The sequence below is a fragment of the Camelina sativa genome, chromosome 12, assembly GCF_030686135.1.
Source record: "Camelina sativa cultivar CO46 ecotype springtype chromosome 12, ASM3068613v1".
Lineage (NCBI taxonomy): Eukaryota > Viridiplantae > Streptophyta > Magnoliopsida > Brassicales > Brassicaceae > Camelina > Camelina sativa.
The window spans coordinates 21,866,650-21,892,296 of record NC_141891.1 but is presented as its reverse complement, the minus strand read 5'-3'; the positions used below and the strand labels follow the sequence as shown (position 1 = coordinate 21,892,296).

At 41.0% G+C, this 25,647-nt stretch overlaps 2 protein-coding genes, 1 non-coding gene and 1 pseudogene across 3 annotated transcripts; 1 reads left to right on the top strand and 3 right to left on the bottom strand.

The window, feature by feature from the left end:
• The first annotated feature begins 4,300 nt into the window (after nt 1-4,300).
• Nucleotides 4,301-7,718, top strand: LOC147930886 (uncharacterized; annotated as a pseudogene).
• Nucleotides 7,719-10,179: 2,461 nt separating this feature from the next.
• On the bottom strand, nt 10,180-10,776 carry LOC109127983 (uncharacterized). Its single transcript, XM_019233634.1, has one exon. It carries the CDS (start codon nt 10,774-10,776, stop codon nt 10,180-10,182), a length of 597 nt encoding a protein of 198 aa, XP_019089179.1.
• Nucleotides 10,777-15,673: 4,897 nt separating this feature from the next.
• LOC147930885 (uncharacterized) lies at nt 15,674-18,561 on the bottom strand. Its single transcript, XM_087477075.1, has 7 exons — nt 18,267-18,561; nt 18,018-18,126; nt 17,869-17,956; nt 17,246-17,364; nt 16,685-16,956; nt 16,392-16,585; nt 15,674-15,988 (listed from the first exon to the last, which is right to left on the bottom strand). The coding sequence occupies exons 1-7, from the start codon at nt 18,559-18,561 to the stop codon at nt 15,674-15,676; spliced, it is 1,392 nt and encodes a 463-aa protein (XP_087333201.1).
• A 6,689-nt stretch (nt 18,562-25,250) lies between these two features.
• Nucleotides 25,251-25,357, bottom strand: LOC147930884 (small nucleolar RNA R71). Its single transcript, XR_015576711.1, has one exon. It is a non-coding gene; the product is annotated as a small nucleolar RNA R71 (small nucleolar RNA).
• Nucleotides 25,358-25,647: the final 290 nt, after the last annotated feature.

The window sequence follows — 25,647 nt, the reverse complement described above, 5'->3', positions numbered from 1 at the left end:
ATGTGACCCGCGGACGCGGCTATGGATCGATGGAGGAGTGTGTCTTCGGTCAAGTCAGAATCGGTGGGACTTTCCTCGGCCAAGCATCAAGGGTTCGAATCCAGAGAGGATTCAAACGACAGAAACGAGAGTTGAGGAGGTTCCAACGAACGGTTTGTGAAAACGGTCGTGAAGCCTTCTCGGAACGTACGGACGCGGCTGAGCGGATACGGCTAATGGCAGGACTCGGTGGGAAACGGAGGTAGAAACGACGCGAGATGGTACTGGGAAGTCTCGAGGACTGATGGTAAAGAACTCGAGGCTGGCGAAGTGGAATCGATGATAGACTCGAGAGCTGGCGGAAGAGAGCTCGAGGTTGGGACGGTGGGACGAAAGAGATGGGCGATGGAATAGAGGTGGTTTGATGCGACGACACAAGAGGGTTGGCTCTCCTCTTGATACGGTCAACTAAGGGATTACAAACCCGGTTTGTGAATCTCTTAGGGTTTCTCAAGAGCCAAGTCCCGGACTTAGGCTAAGGAGAGAGGTGAGACAAGAACAGAGAATCTCTCTTTGTGAAAATTTCTATTTCTTTCAAGTCTCCTTTTTACAATGAGGGTTGATGCCTTTATATAGTGAGGCTTACATAAGGAGACTCTAAAACCCTAGAGACGTGGCCATGATCTAAACCATACACATGGCCAAAAAGCAAAAGCAAAGATAAAGCAAAGCAAAGACCAATCTAACGGTCATAGAGGGATCTAGAAGAAATTCAAAAGAAAAGAAGGGAAGGGGATAGGGTGGCCACGTCATTGGCTGGGACATGGTGAAATAATCTTCACTTCCTTGGCTCCTAAGTCTCTCTTTAAATGTTTCAAGATCACGAGCCAAGTGGGAACGAAGTGGAGATGCACTAGGGTCGCTGCCTCGTTAAAACCTCTTTGGTAAACCCATTGGGACAAACCCAAAGTAGGAAAAAGAGTACAGCTACTTCTAATGGCTTAGGGGTGTCTTCACACTAGTGTGATGGTGAAGACACGCGAATCAAGCTTCCCAAAGCTGGTCAAGACTCAAGGCTCTTCATTGGTGATGCTAGCCATGAGCCATTGGGGGGGGGGTGAGCTTGAGTTGAAATGTCCATTGGTGACTCGTCTTGCTCCACCTTGATGATCCTGGGGGGGGGGGGTGAGTGATGCCTCGTTGGTCGCCTATGCTAGCTCCTGGTCACCAGTGCAGGTTGTCTGAGAGTTTGAGAGGCGTCCGAGTGGTGGCCGGGTAGCGTCCGAGGGCTGTGAGTGTTCTTGGCCGAAGGACCGATCCCGTGATCACATCACTAACCCTGTCCAGTTATCATGCCAGAAGAGAGTATTGATACCCGACTCTATGTGCGAGTGGATAAAGGGTCTTGCAAGAGCCCTTAGTTTCACCAATCTCCTCCAAATCCAGCTTCCAACTGTCCTAAAGTCAGCAGACCAGAAGCATCTACCTCTTATAAGATGCTTCTTAACCCAAGAAACCCAAGCGATCCAGCTTGAGAAAAGATTAGCCAGATTAGCTTCAATCCGAAAACCTTATTCCAGTCTGCCAACCTCTTCAGACCAAGACCCCCTGTCGATTTAGGCGAACAGACACCTCCCAGGAGATCTTAGCTCCTCTAGCACTGTCTGCTACACCCTTCCATAAAAAAGCAGAGCAGATTCTCTCCAACTTGATGAGGTCATCGACCTAAGCTTATCCGAGACCGAAGAGGAGATCAACATACCTACAATGAGGAATACACCACGAACAAGGTCAGGGACGAGGAGCGTAAGAGAGGAGTTTAATAAGTCCATAGAGAGCTTAATCACTCACATAGAGCATGAAGATCTCAAAGGAAAGCTACTCACCAAGGAGATCACCCGGGAAACCCCATTCGGACCAGAAAGAGAGTCAAGTGTTTCAAAGACTCAAGAAGTGGAGATTGACCATGAAGAAACCAGAATCATCAAAGAGAATCAAGGAGACGCTTACTTGCAGCTCAAGACTCAAACTACGTCCTTTTTGCCAGTTTTGCAAGGAACGAAGGAATCAACTTTGTTCACCATTACCAAAACGTTTCCGTACGAGCCGGGGCTTACACACACCTAGGAGCAACTCAAATGTGCTTCACGTGCCAATGGAATCAAGGTAAGCATTTGAGTTTAATTTTATTAATAAGTCTCCCTTTTATGTTTTATTTGCAGGAATTTCCACTAGTTTAAGTTCTTTATTTTAGTCCTTAATAAGACTTGTAATTTGTGAGTTTAGCACTTTCCTTTTCTGTAATAAAGACCCTCGAAGGTCACAGCTGAAGAGCATATTAATAAGGCTCCCCTGCAGCTTTTGTAACACACGTTTTTGCTTATGAAATAAAAACCTAGCTTTCTTACAAAGAGAACTCGCAGCCGCCCTAGAACCTTGTGTGAGATTCCTTGTGTTCTCGAGCATCCAGACTTATCACAGCTCAATCCATCAGCTGTGTGGCGTCTAACGATCCCTTGTTATCTTTGTTCATCGACCATCGCGCCCGAATCCCCAAAGAGTGCCGTACGGCCAGTTGGTGATTCTCCATCAATCCACCTTTGTAGGATCCACTAATCTTGATCCTATATCATCTGGTATCAGAGCTAAAAGGTCGTGTATCTACCCTTGTTATTTCTATTCATATTGCATTCTTGTTCATCGTTGTTTCAGCTTTAAAAAAAAAAATATATTGTTCATCATTGTCTTTGCTTTACTCTGTTCTTGCTTGTTTCCGTTTCAATTTAAAAAAAAAAAAAAATTACTTTTGTTGTTCATCATTGAGTTACATTGCTGATTTATTTTTGTTTTATTTACAAAAAAAAAATATATATATATTATTCATTGTTGTCGAGGTTGTGCTTCGTTCGCTTCGTACTTGACGTGTCCTCTCTGTTTGCACTCGTTTGTGTCAGTTCATTTATAAGTTAATTCCTTTCACTTGTTTCTGTTTCGTTTCAGCACTACTGAGTTGAACTTGCTTCTGTTTCGTTTCAGCCAATAGTTTCGTTTTCTTTGTTACGTGTACTTGTTTGTGTTTTTGGTTGCAGGTTCGGTTCGAGCATTTGGTCAGGGTCTACTTCTCTGCCTTGACTATCTCAACACGTTCCTCCTTACAAATAAATCATTCAGTACTTGTTTCAGTTCTATTTAAAAAATAAAAAAAGGTTATTAGTTAAATATATAATTTAGTTTGTTTGCTAGCCAATTTCCCGTTGCACTTGATCTGTTTTTGTTTGTGTGAGAGACAGGAGAGAATACGACCATGGGAGAGCAAGAAGAGTTCAACATGGCTAAGCTACTAGTTAACATTCAAGCTCAGCTCCAAACTTTAGGAGAACGAATGGCAAGGATCGAACAACCTCAGCCCGCACCTGTAGCACCTGTCCGCGGAGCCATCGTACGACGGGAAAATCATGAGGACGTCGACACGTACGACTCAGAGGATGATCCACCAGATACCCAGCGCCAGAAACAGAGGAGACAACACCATCGTGATAGAGGTCGTGATGAAGGTAACACGAGAGAGGGAGGCAGAGACGTAAAGCTCATTGCCCCAACCTTTGCCGGAAAGATGAACCCAGATGCATATCTTGATTGGGAGAGGCGTATGGAGTATATTTTTGAGTACTATAAGTATTCGGACCAGAGGAAGGTGTCTCTAGCTGCTGCCCAGCTCACCGACAATGCACTAGCTTGGTGGGATAGGGATGTTTCCGAAAGAAAACGGCATAGACATATACCACTCAACACATGGGAAGACATGAGGTTCCAGCTGCGGAAAAGATATGTACCAGTGTACTATCACCGAGACCTGCAGAAGAAGTTTCGTAGGCTAACCCAAGGAGGCAGGTCCGTGGAAGAATACTTTGAGGAATTTGAATCTCTTAAGAACTGATTGGAGGTTGAAGAATCCGAAGAGAACTTAATGGCACAGTTCATCGATGGGCTTAGTGACCGGATTGCTAGGAAGGTTGAGAGACAAACCTACCATGACCTTGCTGAGTTACTACATTTAGCGGTTCAGGCCGAGCAGCACATCAAGGGAAAGACTATGTCCACAATTCGCAACAAGGCTTCATGGACACCGCAACTGCAGAAATCTTTAGACAAAGGGAAGTCTATCGAAGTGGACCAAAGATTCAAAAGGAATCCACCCGAAACATCTAAAGGCACCAAACCTGACCAAGGTAAGTCTTCTAGTCAACGAGCTCGTGACATTACTTGTTTTAAATGTCAGGGAAAAGGACATTACGCAAGAGAATGCCCAAACAAGCGAGTAATGATCATTAAATCCAATGGAGAATACGAGTCACAAGACGAAGCTGAGGAAGAGAAAGTAGAATCCGAGGAGGACATAGTGGACTATCCAGACACCGGAGAGTTGTTAGTGATAAGAAGAGCACTCAGCGTCCTCTTTGAGCCGGAGACAATGCAGAGGGAAAACTTTTTTCATTCTCGATGCACGATTGATTCCAAGGTATGTAGTTTAATAATAGACGGTGGTTCTTGCACTAATGTGGCCAGCAAGTATTTGGTTGAGAAATTAGGTCTACCAAGGACAAAGCACCCTCGACCTTACCGTCTCTAGTGGTTAAATGACGAAACGGAGCTCAAAATTGCTGAGCAAGTCACCATACCTTTTAGCATTGGAAAGTATGCGGATCAAGTAGTTTGTGATGTGGTGCCTATGCAAGTCGGACATCTTCTCCTTGGGCGGCCATGGCAATTTGACAAAGAGACGTTACACAACGGTCGTACAAACTACTACAGCTTCGTACACAACAACAAGAAGCACAACTTAGCACCCCTCACTCCACAAGAAGTACATGAGATGCACAAAACGATGTCCAAAGGGACCAAGGTAAGTAAGACTAACCTTTACATAACTCCAACTACTGTTGCTAAATCTTTAGAGTCAAAAGAAGCGGTGCTACTAATGATCTACAAGGAAGGTTTAGTTTCAGGTGCAGAACACCCTCATTTTCTAACCGAAATTAAGGATCTAATGGAGAAGTTCGCCGACGTGATCCCCGAAGAGATACCAGCCGGTCTACCACCTGTACGGGGAATAGAACATCAGATTGATTTGGTTCCTGGAGCACCTTTACCAAACCGAGCTGCATATAGAGTCAATCCCGAGGAAGCTAAGGAGTTAGAAAAGCAAGTGCAAGACTTAATGTCCAAAGGCTACATCCGAGAGAGTTTGAGTCTCTGTGCTGTACCAGTGCTTCTAGTGCCTAAGAAAGATGGAACATGGAGGATGTGCGTAGACTGTCGAGCAATCAACAATATTACCATCAAATACAGACACCCTATCCTCAGACTTGATGACATGCTAGATGAGCTTAGCGGAGCGACAAATTTCTCAAAAATAGATCTAAGGAGTGGATATCATCAAGTAAGAATGAAGGAAGGGGACGAATGGAAGACCGCATTTAAGACTAAGCAAGGCCTATACGAATGGCTAGTCATGCCATTTGGGCTCACAAATGCACCCAGCACCTTCATGAGGCTTATGAATCAAGTTCTATGGCCTTACATCTGTATGTTCGTAGTAGTATATTTTGACGATATACTAATTTATAGCACTTGTCTAGATGATCATCTTAAGCACCTGAAACAGGTTTTGGAGACCCTAAGGCGAGAGCACTTATATGCTAATCTTAAGAAATGTTCCTTTTGCACTGATCAAGTTGTGTTTTTAGGATTTGTTGTAAGTTCTCAGGGGTTAAAGGTTGATGAAGAAAAGATCAAAGCAATTCAAGACTGGCCGATGCCAACGACAATCGGACGTGTTCGGAGTTTCCATGGCCTCGCTAGCTTCTATCAAAAATTTGTGAGAGATTTCAGCACCATAGCCGCACCATTGACTTCGGTGATTAAGAAAGACGTGGCATTTAGATGGGAACAAGTACAAGAAGATGCATTCAACAAGCTCAAAGACAGCTTGATCCATGCACCCGTTTTGGTACTCCCAAACTTTGAGAAAACATTTGAAATGGAATGTGACGCCTCTGGTATAGGTATAGGTGCAGTTTTAACTCAAGGAGGAAAGCCGGTGGCCTATTTCAGTGAGAAACTTAGTGGAGCCACACTTAACTATCCTACCTATGACAAAGAACTCTACGCATTGGTAAGATCTCTAGAGACTTGGCAACATTATTTATTGTCAAAAGAGTTTGTTATTCATACAAATCATGAGACACTTAAGCACCTAAGAGGCCAGACTACGCTCAAGAGGAGACATGCAAAATGGCTTGAGTTCGTTGAGACTTTCCCATATATTATCAAGTACAAGAAGGGAAAAGAAAATATTGTGGCTGATGCCTTGTCATGGAGGCACACTTTGATCAGTGTGATGGACGCTAAGGTGATGGGATTCGAGCACATAAAAGAAACATATCAGGCTGATCCAGATTTCCATGAAACTTATAAGGAGACGAGCAAAGCCGCATATGGAGCGTACTATCAACATGATGGGTATCTATTCAAGGATAAGAGACTTTGCATTCCCCAAGGATCAATGAGAGAATTGCTAATAAGAGAAGCGCATGGAGGCAGACTCATGGGACATTTTGGAAGAGACAAAACTTTGGGTGTACTTATGGATCACTTCTATTGGCCACATTTGAAGAGAGACGTGGAAAGGTTCTGCTCAAAGTGCGTTACTTGTTTGAAAGCGAAATCCAGGTCACATCACCACGGTTTATATATGCCTTTGCCTATTCCTAACCTACCATGGGTAGATATTTCTATGTATTTTGTTCTAGGGTTGCCCAAGATCAATCATAAAGACTCTATATTCGTCGTAGTGGACCGGTTCTCAAAGATGGCTCATTTCATTCCATGCAATAAGACGAATGATGCGACTCAGACAGCCGATCTTTTCTTTAAGGAAGTTGTACGTCTACATGGAGTTCCTAGGATGATTGTATCAGATCAAGATACAAAGTTCTTGAGTCATTTCTGGAAAACCTTGTGGAGAAAGCTAGGGACTAAGCTACTTTTCTCCATCAATTGTCACCCACAGACCGATGGTCAAACAGAGGTAGTTAACCGTACTCTCTCCACCCTATTGAGAGCTAAGGTGGGTAAGAATCTCCGAAACTAGTTATCTTGTTTACCGTACATCGAATTTGCTTATAATCATGCTAAGCATTCTTCTACTAAATTTTCTCCTTTTGAGGTCATTTACGGTTTTAACCCCGAGACACCAATGAACCTTTCACCGTTGCCACAAGCTGTTTATTCTAGTACAGAAGGAGAGACAAGAGCCGAGTTCATCAAGAAACTTCACCAAAGGGTCAAAGACAACCTCGAGAAGAAAAATGAAAAGAATAAACAACGTGCTGACAAGAAGCACAAGGAAATTACGTTTGAACCTGGAGATTGGGTCTGGTTACACATGAGAAATCGAAGCTCTCCCCGAGGGGAGATGGACCATTCCGAGTTCTAGAGAAAATCAATGACAACACCTACAAGCTGGAGCTTCCAGGTGAGTTAACTATCTCTCCTACCTTTAATGTTTCTGATTTATCTCCTTTCACTGCAGATAATCCCGTTCTGGGGTCAGAACTTTCTCAAGAGGGAGGGAATGATGAGGTCATCGACCTAAGCTTATCCGAGACCGAAGAGGAGATCAACATACCTACAATGAGGAATACACCACGAACAAGGTCAGGGACGAGGAGCGTAAGAGAGGAGTTTAATAAGTCCATAGAAAGCTTAATCACTCTCATAGAGGATAAAGATCTCAAAGGAAAGCTACTCACCAAGGATATCACCCAGGAAACCCCATTCGGACCAAAAAGCGAGTCAAGTGTTTCAAAGACTCAAGAAGTGGAGATTAATCATGAAGAAACCGGAATCATCAAAGAGAATCAAGGAGACGCTTACTTGCAGCTCAAGACTCAAACTACGTCCTTTTTGCCAGTTTTGCAAGGAACGAAGGAATCAACTTTGTTCACCATTACCAAAACGTTTCCGTACGAGCCGGGGCTTACACACACCTAGGAGCAACTCAAATGTGCTTCACGTGCCAATGGAATCAAGGTAAGCATTTGATTTTAATTTTATTAATATCTCCCTTTTATGTTTTATTTGCAGGAATTTCCACTAGTTTAAGTTCTTTATTTTAGTCCTTAATAAGACTTGTAATTTGTGAGTTTAGCACTTTCCTTTTCTGTAATAAAGACCCTCGAAGGTCACAGCTGAAGAGCATATTAATAAGGCTCCCCAGCAGCTTTTGTAACACACGTTTTTGCTTATGAAATAAAAACCTAGTTTTATTACAAAGAGAACTCGCAGCCGCCCTAGAACCTTGTGTGAGATTCCTTGTGTTCTCGAGCATCGAGACTTATCACAGCTCAATCCATCAGCTGTGTGGCGTCTAACGATCCCTTGTTATCTTTGTTCATCGACCATCGCGCCCGAATCCCCAAAGAGTGCCGTACAGCCAGTTGGTGATTCTCCATCAATCCACCTTTGTAGGATCCACTAATCTTGATCCTATATCACAACTCCTCCAGGCACTTTGATGGAAGTAATAAAACTGAAGACCAAAAATTGATAGTGCTATTGATCACCGATTGTAGTAGTTGAAGCCGTCCAGCAAAAGATAGATGTCGATGAGTCCAGCCAGAGATTCTTGATTTTACTCTGTCAATTAAAGACTGATAATCCAAGGCAGAGAGCTTTTTTGTAATGAGAGGAACCCCAAGATATCGAACAGGCAGAGAACCATGAGTTAGGTTTAGTCTTGAGGATAAAGACTGGATGACATTCCTATTATCACCATCAAGAAAGAGACAAGATTTAGCCAGATTGATTCCCAGACCCGAGGCTAGCTTGAACTGATCCAAAGTTCCCAAAATTCCAACCAATGATGATTCAGACTTATCAAAGAAGACTAAGAGATCAACCGCAAAGCTCAAATGAGTGATCAGAGGATCTATACACAGGGGGTGAGGTTTAATATTTTCCTGAGCTACAGCCATGTCCAATTGCTTCGATAAGATATCCATGACCAAGGTAAACAGAGGCGCATATATGGAGTCTCAGGCCTTTTTTGCCGGGGAAATTGCCTATTAGTTCACCATTGAGTGCTACGGAGAAGGAGGGAGGAGTGTAGCATGTTACCAACCAATTGATGAAGGTAGAGGGCAGTTCAAAGGCTTTTAGGATGTTGGTGAGGAAATCCCAATCCACATTATCGAAAGCCTTAGATATGTCCATTTGTAGACATCCTCGAGTTATAGGCCCTGGTTTGTGAAAGTCATTGACTAACTCTGAAGCCAAAAGGACATTTTCACAAAGCAATCTTCCTTTTATGAACGCTACCTGATTCCTTTGCACCGCCTGGTCTGTAAACAATTCTAATCTCCTTGCCAGAATCCTTGAAATAATCTTGTAGATGGTGTTGCAACAGAAGACAGGTCTGAAGTCCCCTAGCTTTTCAGCAACTGTAGCCTTTGGAATGAGAGCAATTATCGTTGCATTTACTTGCTTTATGAGCTTCCCAGTAATAAAAAACTCCTTGACTGCTTCCAACACAATCGGTCCAACAGTTCCCCAATCGTTTATGAAGAATTCTGCAGTGAAGCCATCAGGCCTGGGAGCCTTGTTTCTCGGGAGAGAGAAGAGACTTGAAGTTATCTCCTCAGGTGAAGGAATCAGTTGAAGAGAAGCTGCCAGCTCCATACTACACCTGAACTGGGTTAAACTCTGAATGTCTGCGATTGTCAATGGTTGCACTGAGGTGTTCCTGGTTCCAAGAAGCTTCTGGTAATAGCCAATTATTAGATCTTTAAGCTGATCCATCTGAGAGATTCTATCCCCCTGATCATTGAGAAGATTAGTAATCTTGTTCCTCATCTGATGAGCTTTGACAGAGTTGTGGAAGAATTTGGTATTAGAGTCGCCTTCAGTATACCATCTTATCCTTCACTTCTGCTTAAGAAACGATTCCTCAGCTGAGGATAAGAATAACCACTGCTGCTTCATAAGCTTCTCCTCATGAAATAGAGTATGAGATGGGTTGGTAAGTATTTGAGAATGGATTCTCGATAGTGCTTCTTGAGCTTCTGCTGTACGGGCTTGAATGTTGCTGAAAGATGCTCTGTTAAGGGCTTTGCAGCCCAACTTAACCTCCTTAAGCTTCTAACAGAGCCTAGACATTGCGGAACCAATATCATCTTGACCATTCCATGCGTTCTGAATAAGAGAAGGATAATCCGGGTGACTTGTGAATAAGTTGTAGAACTTTAAAGGTACTTTCCTCCTCTGCCTATCGTTCGAATGAGAGACCAACATAGGAGAATGATCAGAACCACAAGGAGCATCGTAAAATACATTGGAGTGGGGATACAAATTTAACCAAGCTTCATTTATAAGACACCTATCCAGCTTCCTAGTTATGGGATTGTCCTCTTGGTTGTTGTACCAAGTATGATTTGTACCTGATCCAGCCAACTCCAGAAGGTCGCAGCTCTCTATGCATTCTTGGAATTCTGCCATTCCAACCAAGGGTAGAGGATAAGGATGGAGAGAATAATGATCCTGTGCTCTAAGTATCTGGTTAAAGTCACCAAGAATCAACCAAGGGTGGTTTCGCTGAGCACCATACTGATAAATCTCTTCCAAGTCAGACCAAAGCTCGCGTCTAGCTACCATACAGTTTCTCGCATAAACGAAAGAAACAGTGTAGGAAAGGTTCATAGATGGATCAAAAACTCCGCAAGTAATGACCTGATCCATCGTTTTGAAAATGATAACATTCAGTGAGGATTGCCAAATGACCCAAATCCTACCATTAGGAGCAGTAGAAGAGTAGTTGTTGACAGACCTCCAACCTGGAAAAGTGTGTGCCAAAATATGGTCCGCATTCTGTTCCTGGACCGAGTTTCCAAAATACCTCCTATAAGAGGTCTATGCGACAAAACCCAACTCTTAAGTTGATGCTGTCTTGAGGATGAGTTGAAACCCCTTGTATTATAGCAAAAAATCTTCATCATCATAGAAGGTGGACAAAAGGCTGTGAAATCAGAGCTTTCAAGCATGATGATGGGGACGACCCTTGGTAGAGTGCCGTCCACTTATAGAGCTACCTACATTCTTCCCCGACTTCACTTGCTTAGAGAAACCTTTCCGAGTTTTTGCATCCACTGGAAAAGCATTCCCAGCCAAAACAGGTTGAGTCCGTGAGGACGAAGCTTTACCTCCACATCCTCTCCGGAATTTGCCTCTGATCCAGTAATCAAAATCATGACTTCTGGCCTCTTCGAATCCAGTTGGACCACCCCTTTACTCATCTTACTTGACACAACAACATTTTGACGAGTTTCCGATAAAGGAGAGCTATCCTTCTCTCCAGATTTAACATCTCCCATCTTATTTGGAGAACGAGAACGGCGAGTAAACACTGTCCATTCACTCCTAGGATCAGTGGCTGGAGAGTCCATGTAGCGATGAGTGGCCTTGGGAGCTGTTTGAGTAGGTGGAACTGAAGAAGTGGATGAAACTCCTCCCTTCGGTGTTGTTTCTTTCAAGAGTTGAGATGGTTTGATTGAAGGTTCAGCTGAAGTGGATGTTGATTTGTTGGAGGAGATGGGTAGAGCTACAAGACAACGATGAGAAAGGTGGCCAAACTCACTACAGAAGTCGCATTTTGGTGGGAGCCGAGGGTATTCAACCTAAATTCGGACCTCATTCCCCGCATCATCCTCAACCAACACAGATTGGGGGAGCACCTTCTTGAGTAGTATTTCTACCTTAATCCTGGTATCAGAAGCTAGAGGGGGTAATTGGTGTTTCCCTGTATGTAGTGGTTCTCCTATGCCAGATGCAATCGTACTTAACCCCGACAAAGAGTACAGTTGGGGAGGTACATCCTTGAGTATAACCCAAATCGGTAACGACACGAGCTTCACCGGGTTAAGAGTTGCTGTTGGAGACCAAGCTGTCACTGTGAAGAGACAGTTACCAGCTTGCCAACACCCAACCTCAAGAACCCATTTACGAGTAGCTTCAGATGGTATGTATATAAGAACCATACTGTTTGGCAGGCAACGAATACTAATGCGACCATCCTTCCCCCATATAGGGTTCAGATCGACAAATATATTTCCAGCCGGTGGAGGATTTCCATGAAAATGAGCTACAATATGCTCCTTCCATGTGCCAGACGCTTTGAGTATGACAGAAGCTGGAGCACGTACACGCGGTGTACCATCTTCGGTAAAAGTAGGTTGAGTGGCTTTGTTTAGGTTCCTAAGCGAGGGATCAAAACGCTGGGCCCATTGGAGTTGAGTGTGGATTATCGGAGGCGAAATTGCCTCTACTTGTGAATCAATTGTTGGAGCGGAGTTTATCTGAACAGCTGCTTCATTCCCTGCTTGAGGTAGAGCAGAATCAGTTCGACTCTCTTGAGGTGGAGCAACAACAGTTTCAGAATTTTGTGACGAGGGTGGAAGAGGAACACTCGTTTCGTTGGGCTAGATCTGGAGAAGGAATTGTAGGTTCCTCATGACCTGAAGCTGAATTTGGCAGGTTGACAACTTTAGATCCTAGATTTGGGTCGGGGGGATTTGGATTCACCATCGGAACATGGAATTTGGAAGAAAGGAAGAGGAGGGAGGAAGAGGAAATTCTCTCCGGAGACGTGAGGTCACCCGACGGTTAGGACAATTTGAAATCGCATTTTATCGCCCTTTTAATCGCACTTTATCGCCTACTTTTCTCTTTCTCGCCTATTTAGCACCGGTTCAATTGGTTCGTCTCCATTTGCATCGGTTACATAAAATATCTCATGCATTGTTTTTTTTGCTATGGTTAAGTATACTAGAGAAATATTACATCATACATTTATTTATAGTAGAAAATAAGCTAGTCTGCATGTAGTCTTCTAGATGGGAGACTTGTACTCTAGGAACACTATTATTATTAAGAAAAATGGGAACAGCGAAACTGAATAACGATAGTGGATTCTTTAATGCATGGGTGTGTTTGCAAATTAATACCTTATTGTTGATGAATACAAGCAAGTTTATTTACTTTGCAATCCACTACAAAACTCTTGTATACACGATATAACGAATAGGAGTTCTGCTAATTCACGAGAGGAGAGTATCTAATTAAGTCCTAATTTTGTTTGAAGAATTGAAGAGAAATACCAAATTCAACCAAATAAAAGGGATTTTTTCTTGACAAAAGAAAAAAATACTGAACAAGAAAATTTATATTTAAACTTGGGTGATTTTGCCTACTAACCAATTTGGAAAACATAATAAAGAAAATAGCACTATAATAACAAAAATAAAGTGAGTCACACTATATTGTATACCCTAACCCAAAAACTAAAATTTTAAAGTTGGAAACATATAAAACAAAGATATTTAATTAAATATGTGAATACAACATAAAAAACTCAAACTATCGAGTTAAATGCATGTTAAAATTAGATTACATAATAATTAAATTAAATAGAATATAATGATATGAAATAGTATAGAATGAGGTATGGTGGTGGTGGTTATGGCTGAAGTGGTAGCGATAATAGCGAAGGTGATGGTAAAAACGATAGAAATGACTATAGTAATAGCGGTTGCGGCGGTGATGACAATGGTCGTGGTGGTTGATAGCGAAAATGGCGGTAATGGTGATGATGGCAATAACAATAATAGTTGTGATGGCAGTGATGATGGCATGGTGGTAGGAGCAATAATGCCATAACTAGGTATCAACCCGCACTATGTGCGGGATAAATCGATTTAAATAAAATATTATGAGTAAAATTATTATTTGAGATTTAAGATTTATTTTGTGTAAAACAGAATATGTAAGTAAAGTTTTTTTGTTTATTCAAATTTTGCATTTACTTTCGGTAAAATACGTTTTACCCGTGAAATATTTGAACTTGGAAAATAATTTTAAGGTGGTGTAGTGTGTTTCTAAAAATCAAATTCACATATTTTATGTTTAACATTATCATCTACATCACTATACCATTAAATAGATAAAAAAATACTTTTTAGACTAATCGATTTAATTTAAACTAAGCATAAGTTTAAAAAATGCAATGAGAAAAATGTATAAAAATGGTAAATAAATGAATAATTTTTTTATTGTTTGTGAAATGTAATTTATTTATAATAATTAAATATGTTATAAAATTGATAATTAAATACATTTCTGGAATTTAATTGTTGATTAAACTTTTCATTTTAAAAAAATTATAGAAAAGAACATTGTCTTATATATGTCAATGATATATTTATGTAAATAATAATGAGGTGAGAGGAGAAGATTATAGATTTGTTTTTTTTTATAATAAATACAATGGCAGGAAATTGTAAATAAGTAGATGTTTTGAGGGTTATTTGATAAAAAGTGTCATGAGCTCTGTAACACCGGCACATCAGCTTTTTCTCATGTGTGCTTCTCTATTGATATATAGGAGATGGTATGTACAATTTATTTATTAACTAAAAGTAACATTATGTTAACGAGAGAGTGAAGAAGTAAAAAGAAGTTGTGTAACTGTAAATCATGCAATAGGGGAAAAAAAGTCATGCAATAGGGACAAATATGTCAATATTATAGTTAATATAGAGTATATAAGGGTTAGATGGCTAGAGTTGTTACTTATTTAATTTACGTTATTTTAGGTTAGTTTTGTCAAATTCTCTTCATTATAAACACTATTTATCATATAAATTTTTCAACATCCGATTTTAAAAATTTCAATTATCTCGAATGCACAAAAGAAAATTTTTAAGATAAATTTCAAATTTTCAGTTAGTTTTATTGAAAATGTATATGACAATAAAATATAAAGGAGTAAAAGATATGAAGTTCATAAACTGGTCCTCGAATATGGATGGGCTCACGGGTCTAGTGACAGCACGTGAGGTCCATTAAGCAAGGTGGTCCATGGACTGAGAGTAGATATGGGGCCCAATGAGAGGTGGTGGTCGAGCTGTTACACTCTGATACATTTGTATTTGTATGAGAGGTAACCTCACTATTAAGAGTAACTGTAGTCCCTTCCTCCTAGATGGTTTGAGCAAGAAACCAATCCTCAACATCCTGTCTGATTTTTTTGACTGATTCTAGAGGGGAAAAGCTTTCTTTTAAAGAATGACAGGTTTCTGTTTTTCCAGATCCTCCAAATAATCCAAGAAAAGCTTTTCCTTTACTCCCTAGGCATGTGAGATTATCCTTGTTAATAAGAAAATGATGGATAATAGAGAACATGGATCCCTCTTCAAACCCTTCTTCTGGCATAGGATAATTTTATGACGCCCAATTTTTTCTTGACAAAGTGCAGTTAAATAAAGCATGGTCTATGGATTCGCCTTCCAAGCCGCATGATTGAAATCTACTATCCACTTTTATCCCTTTAGGAGATAATAGATCTGCTAATGGTAGAGCACCACTCAGCATTTTCTAGAGAAACACTTTGATCTTTGGATCTGTCGTAAGATTCCAATCCTGCTCCTTTAGGGGATTTGCTGAGGGCTGAATCGAAGCTTCGTGGGTTAGAGACCTGTTATTTGTTTCTACTGCAAGCCAATAAGCGGATTTTACTGGGAGTCTCCACTTTTATTGAATTTCCAAACCCATAAATCCTCAAGAAAACCACTGGCCTCACTGCTCAGATTTTTGTCACATCCTCTAGAAAGAAAAGATCCCTAAGCTTTTCAATATCCCAATCACGGTGTGGATAATCAATCAAATCTTGAATTCTTAGCCCTGGATCAATGAAGTCATTTTTTATCGAGGGAGCTCTACACCCTTCAACCTCATTTTCCACCCAACTATCGATCCAGACTCTATTACCCACTATTTTCTTTAACCCTTTTGTTAAGAGATCTCTGCCAAATAGTACATTTCTCCAGCCAAAAGATGGCCTCTGTCCCAAACAAGCATCCAGGAAATGGCAGTCTGGATAATATCTGCTCTTCATCACCTGAGAGAAAAAGCAGTTCAGGAATTGCAGAAGCCGCCATGCCTTTTTAGCTAAGAGAGCTTGATTGTACAATTGAATGTCCTTGAACCCTAACCACCATTTTATTTTGGAAAACAAATTTTTTCCCAGCTTTGTGTATTTTTCTATTATGTTCAAAAGAGCTCCACCAGTAATGTGCCATTGCGCTTGAGAGATTTGAGCAAGTGACCTTCGGAAGCCTGAAACAAGACATGGCGAAGACGGGCATAGCCATTGCTACCGATTTCAAACATAATTTATTTACCTCCTTGGGACCAAAAGCGAGTATACCAGCCCGAGAATTTTGATTTTAATCTGTTCTTGATATACCCTAGCATTTCGACCATTGAGCCAATGAATCATTTAGGAAGTCCCAAATAAGAACCTGCTCCCCCTTCATTTTGAATCCCAAGAATGGCTTTATATCCCATTTCTGAATATCTGGAACTTTTGATCCAAAAGTAAGGGAAGATTTGTTGAAATTTATCCTTTGTCCCATTCCATATCCATAAACGTTTAGAATGTCCAACAACACCCTACTTTGATCTTTATTTGCCTCGGAAACGAACAGGTATTCGTCTGCAAATAACAGATGATTAACAATGGGACATTCCTCTTTGAACTAGATGCCATTGATAAGGCTCTTTGCTTGAGCTGAGTTTAAAAGATGTGATAAACCTTCAGTGCATAAAACGAATAAGAAGGGAGAAAGGGGATCTTCCCGCCTAAGACCTCTTTGGAGAATTACCATACCATATGGCTGATCATTAATTAGAACAGAGTACGTTAGTGAAGACACGCAGAACATAACCCAATTAATCCATCTTTCGTGGAACCCCAAAGCACTGAGAAGTGATCTCAGATAGCTCCACTTGACTCTATAAAATGCCTTGGACATATCAGACTTGACTACCATAAAATCTCCTGAGATAGCTGGTTTAACATTCAGACTGTGCACCAATTCATGTGCCGTCAATATATTATCTGATATAAGTCTCTTAGAAACAAAGGCCGATTGAGAAACAGACACCAACTGAGGAATTTTTAGATATCTTGTACAAGACTGAGCACAAGCTTATAGGTCAGAGATTCGCCATTTCTGTTGGATGTGGAATTTTTAGAATCAGACAAAGATGTGTGTAGTTCCACTATGTGGTAAAACTACCTACTTCAAAGAAATTTTTTACCTCTGAATTCACCTGAGGACCAACTATTTTCTAGTAATGCTGAAAGAAGTACCTTGACATACCGTCAACACCAGGAGCTTTGGATGGATTTATCACGAAGACTGCATTCTTTATCTCGTCATCAGATACTAGATCCAATAAAGCCTGGTTCATTGCTTGAATAACTTTTGACTGGAAACCAGTGAACCAATTATCAAAGCTAGATGAGTTAAGACAAGTGAAGAGAGACTAGAAATATCCACATGCTACCTCTCCTTTTGCGGGCTCCGATTTCTGAGCATTTTTATTTATATCTATCAATTTTTCTATCATTGTTTTTTATTTGTTTCCTTTCACAGAAGCATAGAAGAATTTTGAATTTATGTCCCTACATGTCATCCATTTGTCTCGACTTCTTTGATTTCAGTATTTTTCTTTATCTCTATATGCTCTAGCCAATTCTTTTTTGAGGAAAAGAACCTGACCCGGAACAGGGTATAAGTTTGATTGCTCATTTCCTTAGCATTTGCATTGTTTCTTTTCTTCCAAAAGCTAAGAGCTTCGTGCAAAGTCTTAACCTATCCGCTGATGGCAATCTCATGGTTTGATTTGTAAGATTCTAGGCTAAAGAAACAGCCTCTTCTACCTCTGGATAAAATAGAAAGTTTTTATCAAAACGAAATTTCCTCTATATACTTCTTGGGATGACAGGAGTTTCATTACAACTTGTTTGTGATCTGAGCCTCTAAGATCCAGGAAAGCTTGATTAGAAGCTGGAAACTGCCTGAACCAATTTTTGTTTCCAAAAAACTCTGTCTAACAAACTCTGAATCCACAAATCATACCTTCTTCCCGCCCAAGTGAATCGATTACCTTGACCAGAGAGTTCCTCCATATCGCATACATTTAACATATCAGAGAATGACTTGAAACAAGAATCACTTCTCCTAGGACCTGCAATTTGTTCTGAATTGTTTAGAATGTCGTTGAAGTCTCCCAACATGCACCAGCTTTCTCTTCTACTAACTCCAATTCTACTGATTCTTTCCCACACAACCTTCTTTTAAAAAAAAAATATTCGGATCACCATATACACAAGACACAAAAAGAAGCCGCTCCAAACTGAACTTGCAGATCCAAAAGATTCTTATCCACATATTTAACATTTATCTGTACACTACTCTTCCAAAAGACCGCTAAACCACCACACTTCCCCACTGGATCAACTGTATACACCCTATTGTACCCCAACCATTCTTGTAAATCGACCAAAGTATCTTTATCGTGCATGCTTTCCATCATGAACAACATCTCAGGAAAGTATTTTTTACGCAAATCCCTAAGACAAGGAATTGCCAAGTCCTTGACATTCCAGCTGAATATGCTCATTGGGCGTTAGGCAATCTCCCCTTTGGGATCACCTCTCTGGGATTAAGCTTTGTTATCTTTGCAGCGCTTGTTCCCTCTGCTACTGCTTTCCTCTTATCCTTCCTTCCTACCACTAAGCCATAATTTAATACCTGAATTTCCCCACCTACAGGAGGTATGAATAGCCTTGCCTTTCTATTACTTTTCGTAGGTCTTTATCTTGGCTTTCACTTTTTGGAGCTAAACCCAGACAAACCAACTTCAGAGAAACCGGTCCTAAAAACCATAGATTTACTATGAAAGGATTTGTGAAGCCCAATAAAATCTCTTCTTTCTTCCAAGAGTTGTTGTGAGGTGAAATCCACTAGCTAAGAGCGGTCCTCAAGTTTCGGAGACTCTGTAGGCATGAAATTTAGACACAGACCAGCAGACAGCCCCTCTTGCAAAGGATTGGATTCAGTTTCGTAGCTGAAGACCAAGCCTTTCTCTTTGTTTAGATCATGGTGAACTATATGAGAAGGTTCTACTCTTGAAATCGACTTCTTTGCCAAGTGTCCTTGTAACGCCCCCGAACCGTCCTATGACCACGCAGGCCAACAGACAGCCACGAGACACCACTATGGGAATTGCACCAAGGTGGTCCAGTCGAGGGACGGAAGCTGCAGACTTCCCGACCGGTCCTCCTAGCATAATTCCAGCCGCAACCGAGACTACTTAGGCTTTGCAACCCTCGCGGCCTGGTGCGTTGTGTTGGCACGGACAAGGCTGGAACTATTTGAAAATAATACAACTCAAATAAAAATGACTTTCAACTTTATTTACCTCATAAAATAAGTTCATAAAATATTAATACGAAAATGGCGCAAGGCATAAGGCCAAAATACGATAAATTAAGTTATTACAAAAAAACGACTTGCAAAGGCAATGCAATTCTACACCGGCTGGCCTAACGTCCTGTGCTCCCCTCTAAGGCTTTTTCCCGCTAAGGTTACCTGCAATACAAATTATGGAGTCTTGAGTGCTAAACACTCAGTGAGTTCGGAAACCTAACAAGAAATCAAACCCAACCCCAACCCCAGCGAGCAACACACATCATGCAAGCAAAGCAAATATGAAAGCCTAAGCTAACAACATGCAATGCTAAGCTATCAATATGCAAGACAAAACTATCAACATGCAAGCCTAAGCACAACAATCAAGTCTAAGCAATCAATATGCAAGACTAAGCTATCAACATGCAAGACGAAGCTATCAACATGTAGGCCTAAACACAACAACTACATGCAGCACTCAAATGCAACATGCAAGAAAAACAAGCAAGATAATATGCAAGTTAGTCAAGCAATCTCCTAGTATACTATCAAAGTATACGCATGCGGAAGCTGACAACTTCTTCTTCAATTCCAAGGGCCCTTCACTTCTTCACTCCACCACTTCATCACTTCCTCCCTTCGCTACTTCCCCATACCCGTGAACACCTATACTCTCACAGCCACAAAGGCACGTGAGCATAGAACATCACATGCGAGTTCCTCTCAACAGGTGCTCTCGCCTACACCGTCGTGTAATACTCGGCCCTAGGCAGCAACCCGGTCTCTCCGAGTCTTCGTAATCCACACTGATTACGGCGTTGGGGAAGTCTTCTCCTGCACAACCTCAACACACAACCAAACAAACCTGCAAAGCACACAAGCTACATGCAAGCTACAAACAACAACATGCAATGCACACAAGCAAACATGCAACCACAAACAAGCAACAAAGAAACTAGAATGAAAATTCTAGAGACTAAGAGTTAAAATCTTACATGCAATGCACACAAACAATCATGCACAACACACAAACAACAAAGAAACTAGAATGAAAATTCTAGAGACTAAGAGCTAAAATCTAACATGCAATGCACACAAGCAATCACTAAGAGCTAAAATCTACATGCAATGCACACAAGCAATCATGCACAACACACAAGCAACAAAAAAACTAGAATGAAAATTCTAGAGACTAAGAGCTAAAATCTAACATGCAATGCACACAAGCAATCATGCACAACACACAAGCAACAAAGAAACTAGAATGAAAATTCTAGAGACTAAGAGCTAAAATCTAACATGCAATGCACACAAGCAATCATGCACAACACACAAGCAACAAAGAAACTAAAATGACAATTCTAGAGACTAAGAGCTAAAATCTAACATGCAATTCACACAAGCAAACATGCAACCACAAACAAGCAACAAAGAAACTAGAATGAAAATCTAGAGACTAAGTGCTAGACACAACCTCACACCCACATGCAAGGAAAAAAAGAAAACGAGACTTATCTATCTAGAACTCAATCTAGAAGAAAAGAATCGAATCTACCCCAACACCCACGAAAATGCCTAGATTTAACACAAAAATCCTTTTGGCCTTCTTCTAAAAGAATAATATTTTTGCCTTCCACTACTTGCATGCATTTTGATTGGCTAATTATAATAAAACAAAAATTCCTTAATTTCCGGCATTTTTGTCGGATCGGCCGGCGTCCCTCGGTCGGTCGTCGGTCATCTCTCGGCAACACTCGGACATCCTTCGGCAACAATCAGCACTCCTTCGGACATCCTCGGCAACACTCGGATATCCTTCGGCAACACTCGGACATTCTTTGGCAACACTCAGCACTCCTTCAGACATCATCGGCAACACTCGGACATCCCTCGGATGTCTCGGCAACTCTCAGACCGTACCGTCCTTCTCAGCATTTCTCGGTCCTTCCCGCATACGCAGTTTCCGAGTAAAACACAAACTCCCGATCGGTCTTAGGGTCTCGATCGCACGCCCGGGCACTTCGGTCTTGGCTCGACCATCTTCCGACTCGCGAATGTTTCCTCGGTCTTCCTTCGGTCCTTCTTCTTTATTTTTCTTCCCCTTCCTTTCTAAGTATTTTCCGGGACATTTCTTCGCAATTTTATTTTGGGATTTTTGCCCCTAGTGAGGGTCACTACATTCTCCCCCCCCCTTATAAGAATTCGTCCTTGAATTCTAAGGTCTTCTCCTTCTTTTCTTGTGATGCCGACGCTTCTTGACATTGCGTCTTCATCTTGCTATCACTGTGATCACCATCACATTAATACCTCCGTTGTAATACTCCTGGAAGACTGAATTTCCTCTACTTGCCTTGGTCATTACAAGTCTTCTTGACTTGTTTTATCTTTGGACCGTTACTTGACGCTTCTTCCTACACTCCTTGGCTCTCTTGTTGACAAGGTCTACTTCATTAAACACTTGATCCATTCACGCCAATGGCTGGCGCTATCGGAAAGCTTCTTCATCTCCAACATCCGCTTAGTTCTCCATAATTCACGGGTACTGAGGTTGGTACCCCTTTGTACCATAGCTCGACCACCTCCTTAAATATTTGTCTTGACTCTTTTGTTTCTTCAGCTTTTTCTTGTGTCCTTGTCCTCGTCGTGTAACCTGGTTCACTCCAACTTCTTTGCTTTGTGCGTTCATCACAGAGTTTGCGTTCTCCGATTCATCGGCTTCATACTCCAATTTCTTGATATGCTCATCATACGATTTCTCATTCTCCATTGGTTGGATTTCTAGTCAACAGAATTTTGTTCTCCGGCTCCTTTAACCTTGCATTCCTTAAATTTATCCGATTCCTTTATCTTCACGCTCCTTAGGATTTTAACTTCTTCGGCTCCTTTAGCTTCACATCTCGCATAACTTCTCCTCCGGTCTTTCTTGATTTCCGTCTTCTTATCTCATAACCTCCATGTCTTTGATTGATTTAATCATTAGACTTGATCAAATGATCTTGGTAGAAGCTAACGACTTCTCCACCTTCATTGGTTGTCTCCATCTACGAACTACTTGGTCGTCTCCCACACTTCATTTAACTCCTTCGCTTATGAGGTTTTGTTGGATAAACCTCACTCATCTCGCCACTTAGCACAATAATGCTTTATCTCCTTCGCCATCCATGTCCTCCACACTTTGCCACCTTCTTTGCTCATTCACCAATTTTTGGTTTGATAGAACCTTACTAGTTTCGCCATAGAGCATAAAATTTGCTTCAACTTCTTCGCCATTCATTATCTTCTTGCACCCTGATGTTCATATATTTTACCTTGTTTTCCTCTATTATATTCACATCTTTTGCATCTTTTGCTATCCATTTTAACCATTATTGCATAAGCTTTAGGCCAAATCATGCATTAGAGTTTAGTTGCATTGCATTTGCATCTTTTCATGCATAAACATGTGATTTTGGAGCTTAAGGGGCATGAATGCAATGCTGAGGAGATGTGAAGCAATCATGAGGAGGAAACAAGGGAGTTAAGGCTGAAGAACCAAGGTCCATAGTCCAACTCGACCGCACACTCGACCAGACACTCAACCGTGTGCTGAGGAGGACTCGGCCGAGTGGAGTGTGCACGAGAGAAGCCAGCTCGAACATGGACTCGACCGAGCACTAGTCGAGTTGACCGAGCTGTTGACTACTTTGACTTTTTCTATTTTTAGGGCTTCCACCTCCTCACCTATATAAGGCCTTGAACCTGCAGCCACCAAAGAGTCCAGCTTTTTAGATATTACCTAAACCTAGTTTTTACCTTTTTTAGCTTTATTCCTTTTGCATTTTTATTTTTAAGATCTTGTACTTCCTTAAGAAAGAAGACTAGATTCTTGTATTTTGTTGGTTCTATAACTTTCAAGATATTGAGAATTTGAGTTTCATCCTTTCATCAATATTGAAGATCTTTGTTTAATATTTCTAATAATGCAAGTTTCAATATTTTCTGGGTTTTTGACTTTGTTCATCATGTATTGTTGTGAGTAGTTTGCTTAGGATCTTGAGGATGGGTTAGGATGGATTGATCTTGTGGTTTGTGTGATTTGGTCAAGCTTGATTGTTGTAGATCTCTTCTAGGGTAGATGATCTTAATGCTGGTTCTATATCTGAGAGGGTAGAGTCTGATTTCAAGATTCTTAGCATCACACCAATGTTTAAGAAGCCTATATAAGGCTAGATCTAGAGCTTACCATTAGGCTTGCTAAGAGATTAGAGGTCTTGTTTGGTTTGAGATGTATTGCTTAATGCCTGCTTGTGTAGATTCTTTACTGTGTGAGAACAAGTCTAGAAGATGCATAGGTTTGATTGTTTCTTGACCATGAGAGTGGGAGAAACTTGTCTTAGATTTATATGTCTAGAGGTTAGCTCAAAGTTTGCTTGAGATTTGTTGACCAAGTTAGACAACCACAATGGTTAGTTCATCCCATGAATCCATCCTCAGGACCCTCTTTGTTTATTGAATTTACAGTCTTAATCCTGTTGCCTCCTTGTAGTTTGATTTAGTTTAGCATTACTATGTTTTTATTGCATTGCTCTGTTTTTCCGACTTTGTCTAGCTCGACCACTCACTCGACCTACACTCGGTCGAGTGCTGCTCGAGTTCATTCCCCAGAACTTTGTGTTTCATGATTTGTGATTGCCTTGTTTCATTCCTGTTTCATTCTAGTTGCATTTCTGTTGCATTTACTTAGTGTCCTGTTCATTACTAGTCTTTCATTAGTTCATTAGTAGAAGTTTCTATTTCTGTTCTTGCATCATTACTGTTATAATCATCCTGTTTCATTTGCATTTAGTTCTTAGTTCTTGTAGTTTATTTTCTGCATTTTACATTTTCATCTTAGGATTGTTAGTGACAAACAATCTTTACATTTGTCTTAACTTAGATTCATATGCATATCTTAACTGTTCACAAACACTCATTTAGGATTGATACCTCTTGTACTGCAATAGCATAAGGGGAATTGAAACACCCATCCATCATTCCATTCATATCTCACCATTGCATACAGATCATCATCCACCTTTCATCCCACAAATAAACTTGTTTCAATTTGGCGCCGTTGCCCATTTGAGTGTGTTTTGTGACATTTAGGATCCATATTAGTCTAAGATTAAGTTCGTTTATACACTTGTGAGGTTGCTGTGCTTGAATCTTCTGTTTCTGGGTTGAAGTTCCATTTCAGGTACCACTCGACCTGTCACTCGACCACCACTCGACCGAGTCGTGATCGAGCACTTGCTCGAGCCAGAAGCCGGATCTCTATAACCATCATTTTCCAGTTGACTTGACCTCCTACTTGAGCCTGTGCTCAGTCGCTTGCCTAGCAAAAATTGTTTGTGTCTGTTAATGCACACAAGGTCTAAAGGAAAGGACAATCTTCTTAGGCCTATTGACAACATCAACATAAAGACCAAGAGTTTAGGAGCTAAGCAAAGGAGAGTTGTTCAGCACCAACAAGAGGTTATAGTAGCTATGGATCAACAGGATCAGGTTCAGAGACAAAGGAACATTGGTGCTGGAGATGCACCCAACACTCACAACCAAAGAGCTGGCATTGTGCCACCAACTGTTGCCAACAACAACTTTGAGATCAAGAGTGGATTGATCTCAATGATTCAGGCCAATAAATTCCATGGATTGCCTATGGAGGATCCACTAGATCATCTTGATGAGTTTGATAGAATATGTGGTCTTACCAAGATTAATGGAGTAAGTGAAGATGATTTCAAGCTGAGGTTGTTCCCTTTCTCACTTGGGGACAAGGCTCATTTATGGGAAAAGACTCTCCCTACTGGTGCAATCACTACTTGGGATGCATGCAAGAAGGCTTTCTTGGCCAAGTTTTTCTCCAATGCTAGGACAGCAAGACTAAGGAATGAGATCTCTGGATTTGCTCAAAGGAGTAATGAAAGCTTTTGTGAAGCTTGGGAGAGGTTTAAAGGGTACCAAACTCAGTGTCCTCACCATGGTTTCAGTGTGGAGTCTTTGTTGAGCACATTGTATAGAGGAGTGCTTCCCAAGTTCAGAATGCTTCTTGACACAGCCTCCAATGGAAACTTCCTCAATAAGAATGTGGAAGAAGGCTGGGAGTTAGTAGAGAACCTGGCACAGTCTGATGGGAACTACAATGAGGACTATGACAGAACCATAAGGTTATCATCAACTGATCAAGAAGACAAGTACAAGAAGGATCTGAAAATGGTGAATGAAAAGCTTGATAGGATCTTGCTAAGTCAGCAAAAGTCTATTCACTTTGTTAGTG